General features: G+C 37.0%; 1 protein-coding gene across 1 annotated transcript in view; it reads left to right on the top strand.

Annotated features, from left to right (window-relative positions):
* The window catches only part of Prkaa2 (protein kinase AMP-activated catalytic subunit alpha 2), a 76,001-nt gene extending 63,421 nt beyond the window's left edge, over positions 1–12,580 (top strand). Inside the window, exons 7-9 of the mRNA XM_031378036.1 lie at positions 1,964–2,468; positions 4,833–4,959; positions 5,326–12,580. Coding sequence (XP_031233896.1) covers positions 1,964–2,468; positions 4,833–4,959; positions 5,326–5,564 — 871 coding nt within the window. The 3' untranslated portion in view covers positions 5,565–12,580. The remainder of the gene's footprint in view (positions 1–1,963; positions 2,469–4,832; positions 4,960–5,325) is intronic.
* The last annotated feature ends 5,131 nt before the right edge of the window (positions 12,581–17,711 follow it).

Genomic DNA, 17,711 nt, shown 5'->3' with positions numbered 1-17,711 from the left:
GTTTTTTCAGTTGACATTCCCTCTTCTTAGATATGTCTAGATTTGTGACAACTTGACAAAGAACAACCAGCACACTTGGTATGTAAAAGTGGAGGACAACGATATTTCACTACTCCATCCTTGTTATTCCAGTGATTTTCCTCCGCCATGTTGAGCATGAGGCTGTTGGATTTTTAAGGCTTCTTGCAGCTGAAAAGGATGGGTGCTTAGGAGCGGCAGCATAAAAACTCATGTCTCACTTTCTTACTGAAGTTATGAAGCCAGTGTTAAGTGAAACTCTGAGATCATTACAATCCACTGGGAAATTTTTATAGTTATAAAGGTTAATTTGACAGTTTTGCTACAACTGTCTACAATACTTGATTTCTTTTACGATTCTGTCCCATGTCTCACCACTCTTATGATATTGGACCAGAGCGGTTCTTATAACATGACAAAACCCTTTGTTGTTCGAGATATTTTCACTTATTGTGCCTTTTGATTCAATAACTGACCTCTGTGTGCTGGTTAGCGACTGCTGATGGTTCTGCTGAGTGCTCAGATGTTAGCTTGAGTGGCTTTCCTACCCAGCCTCCCATTCTGACACACAGGCTTTCATTTACTGTTTTTCTACCTCCAGGTTTTATCAGAATATTTGTGTATTTGTAACCAATTATTTTTAATATTTGTTTACATTCATCTGGTATATAATCTCTGGAGACTTTTGATAGCAGTCATGATATTAGACATAAAGGTCCAGAAGTGAGGGAAAGTGAGGTTAAGAGAGCAGTGTGCAAACATCTTAGTTTTAGTATCTCTTTACACTCTTAAAAGTTATTGAGAACACCAAAGAATTTTTTAATGAATAATATACCAGTAGTTAGCATATAATAATTAAAATTAGAATTAAGTTTACTTAAAATCTATTCATTTCATGAATCATGTCTTTTTAGAAACAAATAACTAAGGTTGCACCTAGAGCCTGTGCTTCCTAGGCAAGCTCTCTACTCTGAGCTACATCTCTCTTCCCTCCCTATCTGCTTTTATATTTTGAGATAAGCTCTTCCTAAATTACCCAGAGTGACCTTTAGCTTCTTTTTTAGCTGAAGCAAGCCTTGAACTTGAGATCCTTCTGAATCAGTCTTCTGAATATCTAAGATAATAAGTGTAGTGGAAAAACTTTTCAGAAACATTTTGAAAAGCATCATCTTACAGTTTTATAAATCTTCTTAATGCCTAGTTTAAAAGCAGCTAGATTCTCAATCTACTTCTTCATTTAATCTTGTAATATTTTATATTCATTGTAGTTACTGAGGAAAATGTGGGCTCAGGTAAGTGGTTGGAAATAAAGGAGTATTTTATAGCCATCCACATAATAGTGGTGCTCTTTGATACTAAACCAAAGTTTAGCATACTAACGTTTTTAGTATCAACTGAGAAAAACATGAAGCTTTGTATTTTACCACATTATAGTTATATAATAATGTTTTAAATTTTAAATGACCTTCTCACACATGTATAAATCTGTCACATAATTGGGAAATCTTGCATTATTGAAATATACAGATTTTCAACATTTCATTTTACACTATAAAAATCAGGTTCAGTATGATCAATATTAACAATCAGAATATCTTTTAGATCTTGAGAAACCATCAAACTCTAGGAGGCAGGAACAAATTACTATACATCATCTAGATTTGCTTGGAAACTTAGATTCTAACACTGGCTTCAAATATTGCCACTCATTTTTCTCAAAGTGACAGATCCACTTTGTTCATTTTTAGGGAAATATCTTGAGCCTAAATATCTGTTTTTATTCAGGGATAGAGATTAATTAACTGGAGTAGGGCCACATAGTCAATAGGCAGAACTGGGTCTAGAGACCAGTATTTTAGAGTCTATGTTGTATTGCCACATGTCTAAATTATGTGGGACTTATCAAAGCATGTTCTTATAATAGTGTATATGGTGTTTTTCCTAGAGAACATGAATGGTTTAAACAGGATTTGCCCAGTTACCTATTTCCTGAAGACCCCTCCTATGATGCTAACGTCATTGATGATGAGGCTGTGAAAGAAGTATGTGAGAAATTTGAGTGTACAGAATCAGAAGTGATGAACAGTTTGTATAGTGGTGACCCTCAAGACCAGCTTGCAGTGGCTTATCATCTTATCATTGACAATCGGAGAATAATGAACCAAGCCAGTGAGTTCTACCTCGCCTCTAGTCCTCCAACAGGTTCTTTTATGGATGATAGTGCCATGCATATTCCCCCAGGCCTGAAACCCCATCCAGAAAGGATGCCACCTCTCATAGCAGACAGCCCCAAGGCACGATGTCCACTGGATGCTCTGAACACAACTAAGCCCAAATCTTTAGCTGTGAAAAAAGCCAAGTGGCATCTTGGAATCCGAAGCCAGAGCAAACCGTATGACATTATGGCTGAAGTGTACCGAGCTATGAAGCAGCTGGATTTTGAATGGAAGGTAGGAAATCACAATGTACTAAGGCTGTTTGTACAAGAGATTTTTCTTACATAATAAGTTGTCAAAGAGGTTGAGTATTGCGGGTCACACAAAGTTGGTTTTGATTTAGAAGTAGTTGTAGCAGGCTTCATGCTTTTGGTTGACATGGTTCATTCTTTTAAATTATATAACACATACAGTCGAAACATAAAGGACAAAGAGCTATTGATGCTGGGAATGTATTTCGATTTCCAGCATAGCGTTCTTGGCCATGCAGTTGAAGTTATCTGCAAAAACAGCTCACCTCTCTCAGCATGGTTCATAGCAACAAATGTCAGAAATCTTGAAAGGCAATTTCTTTTAACTTTTTTCTCTTTTCAGAAAGTTTTGTTTTCTCTCTATGCTTTTTTGGCATAGATGGTGGATGACTAGAGAAGCTAATGTTTGGTATATATTATGCTGTCAAGACATGTCCATTCAGTCAGCAAATACTCTTCTCCAAGTTGAGAAATTCTCTCATCTGGCCTTTAAAATCCTTGCATTTTAGTTGCTTTATTCATGCTGTGACATAATACCAGACAGAAGAAAGTGGGGGGAGGGAGGGAGAAGGGAGAGAGGAAGAGGGGAGGAAAAGAGGGGTAGGGAAGATTTACTCAGACTCACTGTTTGAGGACAAAGGCCATCACAGCAGGACATCGTGGAGGCAGGGGTGTGAGGCAGAAGATGAGTTATGTTCTGTTCAGTCGGGAAGCAGAAAGCACTGCTGCTGGTGCTCAGCCCACTTCCTCCCTTAGTTCAGGACTCCAGCATATGGAATGGTGCTGCCCACATTTAGTCTAGACCTTCCCACTTCAGATTCCCTCAGCTAGGAAATCTCTTACAGAAGACATGCCCGGGGGTGTGTCCTTGAGGTGTTTGTAGACCTTGTTATGATGACAGTATTAACCATCACCAATACTGTGGTCAGCTTCGTACCAGATCATATCATTTCAAAGCTATAACCTTCCATCTCTTCTTCCTACAGAATCATAACCATCTCATGATATAAAGGACATTCAGTACAACTTCAGGTCCTGAAGGTCTTTAGCAGTGCCAACACTGTTCAGTATTAACTATCATACTTCATTATGGCATATTTTTATTACTATCAGCACATAGTTTTACTTTCTTTTAAATTTAGCATTTCATTGCAGTTTAACTCTATTTGAACATGTATGGGACATTTTAAAAATAAGATATCCCTTTAACTGTGGTTCTTTTCTGAGGGTAATGAATGTGTGTTTTATCTATCTATATCTATCTATCTATCTATCTATCTATCTATCTATCTATCTATCTATCTATCTATCTATCTATCTATCTTTCCCAAGATAGGACAGGTCCCACTATGTCTTTGTGGTATCCTAGAACTCATGTGTAGACCAGTTTGGCCTTGAACTCATAGAGATCCATCTTCCTCTTTCCTCCAAGTGCTGAGATTAAAGGCATGTGCCACAACTGGCCTGTTTTAATTTTTAGCAACTTCATACGTGTATAAAAAAATGAATTCTTGTTATTTTCCCAACTCTCTCTTAATCCCCCAGCCCCAGTAACCCAGCTTTTCTCCACTTGTTCCCTTCCAGATTCATGACTTGTGGTTTTGTTGTATGAGTCATTAAGGAGAAAAAAATTCAAATGTATCATATAAATATTCAATAAATCTTAATACATCAGTTTTAGTATGCTTTCATTTATTATTTTACATGATTAAATAAACTAACATTTACTTAAACTTAAGCCCATCTCCTTTTTCTGAAGCTATTTTATTTAGTTAAAAAATTTTTGCTGGATGTAGTAGTTTATTGCTATAGTCCTAGCACTTCAGAAATGAAGCCTGAGGCAGGAGAATTTCTATAGATTTAAGACCAGTGTGGGACCCTGTCTTACTATGTAAATATGTAAATAAAAGATGCCAATATGTTTCAAATATCCATGGAAATTAAATTCTGAAGACCCAGAATTCTCTTTAGCTAAGCTTTGGTTTTCTGTCTCTAAAAGATAGTAAGAGCGTCCTCTGGTATTGTGATATTTGGGTTTTATTGCTCTACCTGATGTAAACCACTAACATTTAGTTCTCAGTTATTCCTTCAAAGCGATTGAAGAAAAGGCAACTAAGATTATTATTAACACTCTAGAAAGGATCCATATCTGAGTTAAAGGCTCGGCTATAGGATCTAAGTTTTTAACAAATGTTGTTGTTAGTGAGATTAAATATACCAAATTATTTGTAACATAGAGGAGTCAGCCATACATTCTTCTCTCCCTCACCCATATTTGCTTTTGATGTTCTTTGCTAAGATGGGAGACATGGTGTAGTTTTAAATTTTTATTTATTTCCGGTTTTAGGTAGTGAATGCCTACCATCTTCGAGTAAGAAGAAAAAACCCAGTGACTGGCAATTATGTGAAAATGAGCTTACAGCTTTACCTGGTAGACAATCGGAGCTATCTTCTAGACTTTAAAAGCATTGATGGTAAGGAGGCCAGCAGGAATGAGTCCTGAGAAATAAAACTTGGCACAATGTGACCTAGTGTTAAAGACATGGTGGGTGGGTCCTCTACTTAAAGCAGATCTAAACAAAATATAAGTAAAATCAAACATGCAGTTTAGCAGAAAATAAGTTGCCAAGGATCTAAGGTATTTTCAGATGTATGCCTATTCCTTTTCATTTCCTTATAAATGCTGCATCTTCTAAATCAGGAACATCACAGTCCTACCTAAGCTCCCTGCTCAGATCCGTGTTACCCCCCTTCTCCTGCAGCAGCTTCCCCTTCCCGGGAGGACTTGGGCAAGCAAGTGCTAGGCTGTTGCTATGTTTACTGTTCTTTGGTCTTTTCAGATGAGGTGGTGGAGCAGAGGTCTGGTTCTTCAACACCCCAGCGCTCCTGTTCTGCTGCTGGCCTCCACAGACCACGGTCAAGTTTTGATTCCAGCACAGCTGAGAACCATTCCCTTTCTGGCTCTCTCACTGGTTCTTTGACCGGCAGCACTTTGTCCTCAGCTTCCCCACGCCTGGGCAGTCACACCATGGATTTTTTTGAAATGTGCGCCAGTCTTATCACTGCTCTAGCTCGTTGATAACCCACCCTTGGTCTCTGTCTTTCTGTCACTGCACTGTGAAATCACATACACTCTTTAAATTATTATCGCATTCTCGTTATTACATGCTCTGCAATAGAAGTTGGTGTGAACATTCCCAGGTGACATGCAGTGCTATTGAAATCACTGAAAACACAGAAATCCGGCATTCTGTTTACTTTTAGAACTTTGTAACTCTACTGTGCCTATGCTAAGTTTGCATAGGTAGCAATGGATGAGTGCTGGTGATGTTTGTTAACTTACACCTGTGAATTCACCACACATGACGAGCACACCTCACTGATGAACCAGCTGAGGTAGGGGTGGTTCGGTGGGCCTCCTTCCTTTGTGTTTAGTGTATGTAAACCCAGTTTGCCTCCTACATTTCAGCAACTGTCAGGCTGTCTAGGCACCTCTTGCAAAAGAAGATTAAGACATAGAATAACTGTTAGGGAAATATTATTTAAATGTAGAAATCTGAAAATCCTGTTCCCCTAAATATCAGAAACCAAAGTCTTTTAATTCTTTCTGCAAGTACTGCCTAGTATTAGCCATAAAGACTGTGTTTCTGATAATAGGAGCCCAGTCTCCCAGCTTTCTGACATTTGTGCAAGGCCCCTAGTTAAATCCCACCACCACTGAGCAATACAAAACCATGCAAAATTAGTACACAGGCTAATGAGACAAGCAAAATACCAATTGTCTCTTAAAAGAAAATTCTACTCTCTGATCTTGTTTTGTGTTTATGAGACTGGGGGAGCTGGGGGAGGGCTGGTAGTCATGGCCCTCTGGCATGTTTGCTAATGGGCTTGAAATTTGTTATTGATGCCACCCCCTCCCTCCATCTTCCTCAGTAGCCACTGTCTTTGCTCGTTGCTTTCCTTTTCTTTAATCCTTCAGTTCAAAACCTTGCTTTGGCCATCGGGTCTTGTGTATACTTCCAAAGCTTGATCTGCTGTGACCTTCACTGTTGAACCTGATTGGACAGGGAAGCCTTAAATATTTAAAAGTATATTCTCCTGGAATAAGTATATGTGTTGTTTACATACATATATGTATGTATTGACACATCAGTACTTTGAATCAAAAAAAAAAAAACAAACTTTTTTGTGCAAGTTTTTTTTTAATTTAAGATTAAAAAAACACTGTATAGCAGGATAAAGTTAATTGATTATATGTTGTTTTGGTAAAAGTATTTTAAATTATGTGTAATTTATCTAATAATTATTTATTCATTTATTGTATTTATGTTGTAATTATCAAAATCATTGATCTGATTCACCCTAGAAAATATTAAGCTCTTGAAAAAAAAAAAGCAACATTGCCTTGACAGGTTTCTCTTCACCAAAAATAGTATATTTTCTATTTACCAAGAAGTAAATGAGACTGTTAGACTAAGTTTTTCATGTGATTATAGAAAACAAGTTTGTCTATCTTTAAATAGTTTTTTGAATCAGGAATTTGCATCATATCGCATCAGATAACTTTGTAGTTCTTTTAAAAAGATAGTCAATATTTAGCACTCCAACTTCTCAATAGTAAAATAAAAGAATCTTTGCTCACTGATTGAGAAAGTAACAGGGTGGACAATTTAAGGTACCTTAAGGTTTAACCTTTGAAAGATTGCCATCTTGTGGCAATAGATGGTAATTTTAGTAGTTATTTTAATACCAATACTTAGTACTGGTTTGTCTAATGTGTTTTATGAATGTGGCATAATTTTGGCTTCTCCAAATGTGTATGTATCCTTTTTTTGTGGGGTGGGGGAGACCACCTCATAACGTTTGCCTAATTATGACATGGAAGACCTTGAAATAAGGAACCGGTTGGATTCCTTACCTCTAATAACTGCATGCACAACAGTTATGAAGGCAGAAAGCATGCAGAATGTTCTCTAGTGAATTTAAACCAAAATTACTTTATATGAATGATCATGATGCTATTCAAGAGCTAAAAGTTATTTACTATTGTCTTATTCATTCCAGTATTTATGAATGCCCAGGTTGACAGTTACCTTTTGAATTTTAGGAGAACTGAAGGTCATTTTGTTTCTTTTAACATTTTAAGACATAATTATTTACTGAATCTAGGTGATAGAGTAAATTGCTTTTCAGAGAGAATTCAGTGACTCATCTTGAAAAGCAGAGACTAGAATTTAGTCACAGCATAGGGGTTTGTTGCTCTTGGCAACAGAAGGAAAGAATTTTTTTGCAAATTCCCAGCTCCCACATTTCAGTCAATGCTGTGGGTATGGTAGGTACTGAGTTAGAGCAGTCTATCCTCCTGGATCCTAGGGAGAATTACTGTTGGGCTAGAGATGTGGGCTTTATTTATGTCCTGGAAATGGAGTCCATCTGTTTCCAAAATAGTATTTCCTAAAACAAAGAAATCCCACAGAATACTTTTGGAATACATTGTGTTCTGCTCTGTACCTTGTAGAGGACAGTGATTGTTAGCATGAAAGACTTGCAGACTTTCAGAAAAAAACAAATCACATAACCATGCGAAACCCTACTTTGCCCAAACTACTTTACTCTTTTAACACTTTTGCTGAGTATGGTTGCTTACTAGTAATACGACTGAGGAGCATGAGGCAGGAAGATACGTTGGTGCCTAACAACTAGATAGAAAGCAAGACCTTGTTTCAAATTAAAACAATAAGGAAACTTTAGCATCCCATAAGAAACTTTGAGAAATGCTTGTCTCTGAGCACCACAGACAGTATGGGCATTAGACACTGAGCCTGATGCTAATTCGGAACCACTCCGTAGACATACACACAGGTTCTTCCTAAGCCTGTGGCTTGTACCACACACTGGTTTTTCTAATCATATTGATGCTTTTTAGGTAGAAAACCTATTCCTTTTTTTCCCTTAGTGGATGACTGAAAAGTTGTAGACAAGGTTACTTCTGGAAAACCAGAAGAGCAAGAGACCAGTGACTTTCTGTTGTGGCTTCATGGAGAGCAAGCCAGTTTTATTCATTCTTCAATGGCCACTGAACATTTTCTAAGTCCTTTTATTTAGGAAACCAAAAGCTGTCTCAAATAAAATCTACAGGGAGAGAGAAAACCAAACCATTCACAAGTTAGGGTTTTGCTTTGATCAAGAAACCTTGTAAAAGACTTGCAACATCTGGTTATCTGCAGAAAGAACCTAGGAGCCTAAGCTAAGCAGAAACATTAAGACCTTCTGTGCTAGGGAATTGGGTATATGTAGCACAGTAATTCTCTACTTTATGCAAGTAAGTGTTCAAGGATATTTACTTAATTCTGGGAATACACTTTCCTTAGCTATTTTGTACTCAGGGAACACAAATTTAATACTTGAGATGAAGTAAAACAGTTTGGGAAAATGATCATAAACAACCAAATCAGATTTTTATATTGCTTTATCTGTAGTCTCTCCTAACATGTAAGCATGCTTAGTTAATGTGGGCCCCACACTGATGTTTATAAGACTTAGCAGCCTGGAACATATCTACCACAGACACCACAGCTCTGTCTGGTCACTGGTTACTATGTTAAACTCCCAGGGTGAAGTCTCATACCTAAATGTGAGATCTGCAGGTAGACTGCTTTGTGTTTGGTTTTAAAGATCTAACTCTCCAGTCTGGCAACTTGTCCTTCAGTTCCTCTGTGGCTTGTTAAGCAGGGATTATGACTTAGTAGTTCTTGGCAACTCTGTTGAAAACTTTGGATGAAAGCTATGTGTATATTAAGTGTGATCTTGGACTTGGCCTCAACTTAAAACCCTAAAATGAAAGGGATGGATACAGAGCTATCATCTCTTTGAGGTCTAAAGTCCCGCCTTGTTTACTTCTTCCGAGCATTATTGTTAGTGTTCACATTTTATGCATTTGTACCTGTATACTAGTAGGAGTGTTCTGTCTTAGTCTGAGGCATTTCAAAGGTATACTAACCATAACTACTTGGACTACTGGAATGCAAACATCAGAACTTGGCGTGGATTTAGCATGAATTAGAAAATGACTGACATGTAGCAGTGGCGGTGCTGATGCATTTCCAGGTCGGCTAGTGTGCCCTTGAAGTAACCAGTTGAGTAAGCAGGCTCGGCAATCTCTCCATATGTCACAGTGCCATACATGTATTCATGCAGTGGCGACCAATTGTTCACTGCAGTTGATCATCCTCTGGGCTGAACAGAAAGAGTTTGTTAAACATCTGATTGTCAAGTAATAGAAATAAACACTGGTGTGTTGTTTGTAAGTCCTGGAATGACATATAGTAGTTATCACTGAATGTAGTTAGTCTAATTATAAAAGCTAGTTGATTGCACTAACTTGATGTAATTTTGTGAAATATTTATGATTACATTAATTTTTATTATAAGTATTTATGAGTTATTGAGGGTTCTTAAAATCCAGAAAAATCTCTAGAACATATATTTTTTTCTGAAATTTTATTTATGTGATTTTGGTGTAGAGAGTTATATACTGGCGATGGAACCCAGGCTTCACATGGATGAAGCAAGTACTTAACTGCTGACCTAAATCCCCTGACCTTATTTACATGACTCTTAAAGTATAGTCTCTTTTCATAAAGGAAAATGAGCCCCAGTCCTATCTAAATGATCACAGTTTGTAACTGTTAGCTGAATTAGGCTTATCTAAATTTCATTTTGATAATTTTTTATTTTGTGCATAAATGAGATGACACTTTTTATACAGTGTGTCTCTATGAACTACCTAATCACTATTGGCTTGATAGAAATTCTCCAAGCCCTTTTAAACTTGGAAATGTAACTTAAGTTAATGAGCTTTAAATCATGCATATATATATGTGTATATATACATATGTATTGCATATATACATATGTATTATGTAAGCAAGTTAGCGGCATCTTTACCCGCCTTTCCTTGAATATTTGTGATGCAGTTGATGCCACTAAACAGTAATAGCATGAGGAATAGGCCCACAGTATACACTGGATTGAATTTTGATTAAACTTCTTCAGCCATAACCTGATCAGAATCAGGTCACATCCAGAAGTTATCGGACTGCAGGCCTGTATTTTGTGAGCCAACATTAATGTTTACTGACAGCCTTGCATAGCAATGCCGTTTGTGACTGCATGTGACTTTTGGTAACTGTAGTTTATGTCAAAAAGCAGTTCAAGTTTTATAGAGGTAATTCATGATTATTTGGACAAGCAGGGTGGGTAAATTCAAATATATTTAAAGTGCAATTAAGGAAATTCTAGGGTATAATATTCTTTCCAGTTTAAAAAAATAGTAAGGATTTGTAGAATGTCCTAGAATGAAAAAAATTTTTTTGAACAGATTTTTTAAAAATTAAGGTTTATACAGTGATTTTTTTTTAATTCAAGGTTTGCTACTTTGTGTTAATTTAAAATTTCAAAGAGAAGTGAAGCCTCCTAGGAAAGAATTGCATTGTTATTTTTCTCCTGCTAGTCTGAATGTGCATTTTCACAGCATAAAGTCACTTGTAAATAAGGTTTGCTACCAAATTTGAAGCCCAGTTTTTCTAAATGGAGAACATTTTACCAGAATCAAAGAGACATAGATCTGCTGTCTACACAAAGAAAGAAAGAGTCCTGGTGCCTTCTCAACTAATTGCAGAGTCAAAGTAAACATATGTTCAAAGTCTGCCCTGCCCCTTGCCCCCAGCTCCTCTGTTTTTCTATGACCTGTCCCAGACTGTCACATGGTTTGCTTCTGCCTTTTCAGTTCCACTTGACCAAACCTCCCAGCATCACCACTGGAAGTTCTTCACTGAAGACATTTTCTCTTTTGTTTATTTCACTTTTTAAAGCCACCTGGGAAAATATTTGGCTACCTTCTTAAGCATTTAAAATGAATGCAATTACTAGCAGTCTTTATATTTTAAAGTTTATAAAAGGAAATAAATTCAAAGCTAAGGACTGGATCTAATTGGATCTAATTCCCTGTTTGTTACTATGGCAACACAAGTTATGTAACCTTGTGTAGTTTTCTCTTGTACAAAATGTGGATAATAACCTACCTCACAGATGTGTGTGAGAAGCCGTTTGAAAGCCCCGAAGGAGGGGTTCATAGTCCCATCTTCAACGTCAATCTTTCCTTTTTTACTAGACACCTTTGATAATGGTAGAAAGAGTACCTTGTTTTTAGATGTCGTATGTAATAAGGGCATAGTGCTGAGAATGTTTAAGACACAATTTCACAAATCTTAGTGTTCTTACTGTAAGACACTTAAAAATTTCTTGAAAACCTCAAATGTTTAAATATCAAATCTGTCTTTTGTTTCAATAAATATTGTTATTCAAAATGTTGTCTGAAGCTGCCTTAATGTACCAAAATGTAGCTGTCAAGACTGTTCACAACTCCTCATGGTTGTACTGTTTTCAGTGTTCATTTTGAAGTTGTTATGAACTATGACCTGGAAGGATAGTATTTTGATATTATTTTGGTAGGAATGGTTGTGGTTTTTTTTTTTAATCACGTTTAACCATTATACAGTGATTTTTGAGTGTAAAAAAAAAAATAAAACAAAGTTAGTAGATACTAGGTTATATCCACGATCATAACATAGTATATTACTGGATAGTAATAATTTGATTTGTTTTCTGGGGATACCATGCATTCATTCTTAGCCTATAAAATAGTCCCATAATATATGGTGCAGTGCCAGAGTACATCTCTATTTAAAAACATTGTTAAATTATTGAAATTGGGTTTACTTTTTATAATCAGTTTCAGAACAGAAGCCAACAGACTCACAGTGATTTTATTTAAATAATTATAGATTATAATTCTAGTTTTATTTGTTATACATTCTTGTGAGTTCAATGATCAGTGGAAAGGATTTATCTTCAGCTACCATATAGAAAAGATTAGTGAATTGCATAGCATTTCCTATGTGCAGGCTCTCTCTGATTAATGTTTGCACTTGTATGGAACTCCTTGGCAACAAACACAAGAGAAAAGTGGCCTATCTAATTGTGCATCTGCATTTTCCACAAAATCAAATTAAAGTCTGGTTAATTTAAAAGCTATTTTTGTTTCTGTTCAGTAATTAAGCTAATATTCCGTGTTCCAGCTAAGAGAAAGCTATTTTAGAAAGAAATTGCTTGGGACTCATTGGCTATTTCACACCATCATTGCTCACTCTTGTCTTTGTTACTGTACACTATAGGGTTTTTTTAATAATTTATTTTTATTTTATGGTCACTGTGTTTTAGCTGTGTGTATGTCTGTGTGAGCGTGTCAGAGCCTTGGAACTGGAGTAACAGTTACACATGTGGGTGCTAGGAATTGAACCTGGGTCCTCTAGAAGAGTAGCCAGTACTCTTAACCACTGAGCCATCTCTCTAGCCCCCATACACTATAGGTTTTTACCTGCGCCATGTCTGGGTATTCCATTTTTATAACAAACTGACACAATTTTAAAGACTTAGCACAGACTTATTATTTTACTCTTTGGAAGTGCCATGGTCATACTTGGGTTCTCTCAGGTGACTAAACACAAATCTACTACTACTAATTTGTTATTGTTGTTATTATTATTATCATCATCATCATTATTTTTCCTCCTCTTTGTCCTCCTTCTCTATTCCCCCTCTTGTTCTCCTTCCCACTTCTTCTCCGCCTCTATTTTGTTTTGTTGGTTTGTTTTTTGAGACAGGACCTCATGTAACTAACCGTACCTTGGACTTGGTGTGATGCTGAGGGTGTCCTTAAGCTTCTATTCTCCTGTGTCTACCCCCCAAGCGTTGTGATTCAAGGCATGCACCACTATTCCCATTTGATGCTGTGGTAGATATTAAACCTAGAGTCTCATGCATGCAAGGTAAGCAGTCTAACACCTAAGTGATGCCCTCAGCCCCTCGGTTTACCTTTAAAATACAAATACTTGGTTGATATATTAATTATACATAATGATTGATTCATTGTTTTTATGTAAGAATAACATGTACTATGACCATGTTTCCTCCTATTCTTCCTGTCTCCTGCTTCCTGCTGTTTTTGTTCATCCCTATAGACAGTCTTGCTTTTATTTTCAAGGCACACACACACACACACACACACACACACACACACACATATATGTCTGAAAGAGCACTGGCTGCTCTTCCAGAGGACCTAGGTTCAATTCCTAGCAACCATATGACAGCTCATGTGTATCTGTTACTCTCTCTCTATATATATATGTATATATGTATATATACACACACACACATCATACATTATATATATATATATATTACATGTCTTTGTAAAATCTAGAATCCATGTGAGGAAACTTGATAGTTGTCCATGTCTGACTTATTTTGCTTAATGTGATGCATAGTTGTAGTCATTTTCCTGAAGATAGCGTAGTTTTGTTTTTACAGGTTTATGTGTATTTATATGTTTATGCCATGTGTGTACCATGTGTTTTTAGGGGCCCACTGAAGCCAGAAAAGACCTCAGACCCCATGAGCTTCAGTTCCAGATGATTTTGGGCCCAAGGGTGCTGGGATAGAACCTGGGTTCTCTGGAAGAGCAAGTACTCTAACCATGGTGGCATTTTTCAGCCTCCCATAATCTAGTTCTTTATGGCTTAATAAAACTGTACTCTGTGTGTGTATTACACATCACATTTTCTTTACATTCAACTCTTGACCCACAAGTATTCGGAATAGTGCTGCCTAAACATGGGTGGCAAGTACCTCTGTGGGGTGTTGACTTAGGGTCCGTCAGGATTGTCTATACATCCAGGAGTCATAGCTGGATCATATCATATTCATTTTTTTTAAGTTTTTTTTTTCTAGGAATCTTCTTACTGATGTCCATAGTGGCCGCCTCAGATGTACATTTCTATCACAGTGTGCAGGGTTCTCTTCCTTGCATCCCACATGTTCCCTAGCATTTGTTGCTAGTTCTTTTCTTAATAGTAGCAGTTCTCTGTGTCAGTCGCAGTATCATTGTGCTTCAATTCACATTTTCCTAACAGACAAAGATGTTAAACCTCTTAAAAATGTTTATTGGCAATATATACTTTATGGATTGAGACTTGTTTGTCCATTTAAAGTTAATCTTTTAGTTCTTTAAACAGTCCAGACAGTAATCCTCTGTCAGATTTAGAGCAGCAGTTTCCCCCATTCAGTGAGCTATCTTTACTTGATTCTTTCTTTTGTTGTGCAGAAGGGTTTTTTTTCATTTTCTTCTTCTTTTTTTCATTTCCCCATTCCCTTCTCTGACTCCAAACTCTCTATTGTATCCCTCCTTGCTCTCTTTAAATTCATGGCTTCTTTTTATAAATTCTTGTTGTTTACGTGTGTGTGCCTTTATCATATACCTATGTTTTTCTCTCAGTTTCAGAGTTCTGGGTCCTATATTGAGGTGCTGAATCTTAATTTTGAACTGGTTTCTTTTTTTTTTTTTTGGTTTTTTGAGACAGGGTTTCTCTGTGTAGCCCTGGCTGTCCTGGAACTCACTCTGTAGACCAGGCTGGCCTTGAACTCAGAAATCTGCCTGCCTCTGCCTCCCAAGTTCTGGGATTAAAGGCGTGCACCACCACCACCTGGCCAAACTGGTTTCTTTTTTAAAGATTTATTTTATTTATTTTATGTGTATGAGTACACTGTAGCTGTACAGATGGCTGTGAGCCATCATGTGTGCGACTGCTGGGAATTGAACTCAGGTCCTCTGCTGGCCCTGCTACCTCTGGCCCTGCTCACTCCTGCCCTGCCCAGTTCGCTCTGGTGTAATTCACTGTAGCTGTCTTCAGATACCAGAAGAGGGTGTCAGATCTCATTACAGGTGGTTGTGAGCCACCATGTGGTTGCTGGGATCCAAACTCAGGACCTTCAGAAGAGCAGTCAGTGCTCTTACCCGCTGAGCCATCTCGCCAGCCCTTGAACTGGTTTCTATACAGAGTGAGACAGATGGATTAATTCTCATTCTCTCACTTATACATATCTAGCATTTTATAGTATTATTTGTTGAAGAAGTGGCCTTTGCTCCAAACACTGTGTTTGACATCCTTGTTAAAATCAGATATGTTAAAAATATGAATTCTGGCAATCCATGAGCGTGGCAAGTATTTTAATCTTCTGTTCTTTTCCAATTTTTCCTTTGGTGTTTAATTTTTCATTGTAAAGTTCTTTTATTTCCTTTGTTAGGCTTTTCTCCAGTATATTTTGCCTTTTTAAAAAGACTTTTTATGTGCATTGATGCTTTCCCAGCATGTGTGAGGGTGTTAGATTCCCTGGAATTGGAGCTATCGATAGCTATGAGCTGCCACGAGGCTGTTCTGGAAAAGCAGCCAGTACTCTTAACTGCTGAGGTCTCTCCAGTCTATATTTTGTTTACATGTGTATATATATATATATATATACACATGTAACACACATATATTTATAGCTCTAGTAAATAAAATTATTTCCTTGATTTCTTTCTCAGTGTGTTTGTTATCGATATATAAGAAGGTTATTGATTTTATATTCTAATACTTTGCTGAGAGTATTTATCAGTAGTTAGAGGTTTCAGTGATCTGTTCAGGCTTTTTCATATTTTACGCTATTTATTCAGTCTGTGTGAGAGTTGCATGCTTGCCACAGGGCTCCCATGTGCTTCTGACATGGATGTCAGAGACAGCTTCCTGGTGTGGTTTCTCTCCTTCTACCATGCGGGTTCTGGCAGTTGAACTCAGATGTCAGTCTTGGTACCGTGTCCATACCCTCTGAGCCATCACACTGTTACGGTCTTCTAAGGTCATGCCAAAGTGGGATGCTTTAACTCTTCCTTTCTGAGTTGTATGCCTTTAGTTTCTTTCTCTTGCCTTATTGTTCTGGCTAAGATTTTGAACACTAAATTAAATAATCGTCACAAAAGTAGGCCCCTTTATTGTGATCCTGACTTTAGAGAAAATGCTTTGTTTTTTTTTTTTCTCATCTAGTATAATATTAGCTATAGGTTTGATGTATGTATTCTTTATTGTGTTGAGATTTGTTTCTTCAGATTTTTACATGTAGAGGATGTTGAGTTTGGCAAATCCTCCACTGATTGATATGATCATATGGTTTTTGTCCTTAATTCCTATTTATATGATAATGTATTACACTTACTGATCTGCATACTTTATGAACTGTGGAATTAAATCAATTTCATCATGGTGAATTATCTTTTTTATATGTGCTGATTTTGGTTTGCCAGGATTTTATTGAAAATTTGCATTTACCTTCATTAAGGAGATTGGCTTATAATTATTTTGTTGTGTCTTTATTTGGTTTTGGTATCAGGGTAATATTGGCTTCATAAAATGAGTTTGGTGCCATTCTACTTGCTAGTATGATTTGAGGAGCACATGCATTCTTTTAAAAGCTAGTAAATTCAGTAAGGAATCCTTTGGGCCTGTTGTGGTTTGTTTGTTTTTTGTTTTGTTGTTGTTTTATATGAGAGACTACTATCATTTTAGCCTCACTGCTTGTCATTTATCTGTTTTAGTTGTTGGTTCTCCCTGCTTTCTTTTTGGTAGGCTGTAGCTGCATGGAGATATATCAGTTCCCTCTAGCTTTCCCAGATCTTTTGGTATATAAATTGTCAAAGTATGTTCTAATGATCTGAATTTCCTTGCAATATGTCATAATGTTTTCTCCTTTTAAATTTTATTTTAATTAGCATACAAAGTATTAGTTATTGTTGCAGCATTTTTAAAAAGATTTATTTATTTTATGCATATGAGTACACACTGTAGCTGTACAGACAGTTGTGAGCCTTCATCTGGTTATTGGGAATTGACTTTTAGGACCTCTGCTCTCTCTGGTCAATGCTTGCTGCGGTCGACCCCGCTCTTGCTCCGGTCCAAAGATTTATTTATTATTTTAAATAAGTACACTAGCTGTCTTCATGCGCACCAGAAGAGGGCGTCAGATCTCATTACGGGTGGTTGTTGCAGGATTTTCAAACAGAGTTTTAGTTGGTGCGCCTCCTGCTCCTCTCATCTCCTCATCCCGTCCTGCTTGCATCCTCTTCTGCCCAGCTGTCAGCTTTCCGGCCACGGATGTCCCCATGTCTGTCCTCAGCATTTCTTTCTTACCCTATCATGGTTACTTTCAGGGTTTGTTTTTGTTTTCATTTGGGGAGTTTTGTTTTGGTTTGGTATTTGTTTTATTTATTTCTTGCTTCACCCACATTTATGCC

This window comes from Mastomys coucha, unplaced genomic scaffold (assembly GCF_008632895.1).
Source record: "Mastomys coucha isolate ucsf_1 unplaced genomic scaffold, UCSF_Mcou_1 pScaffold18, whole genome shotgun sequence".
NCBI lineage: Eukaryota > Metazoa > Chordata > Mammalia > Rodentia > Muridae > Mastomys > Mastomys coucha.
This window is presented reverse-complemented; position numbering and strand designations above follow the sequence as displayed.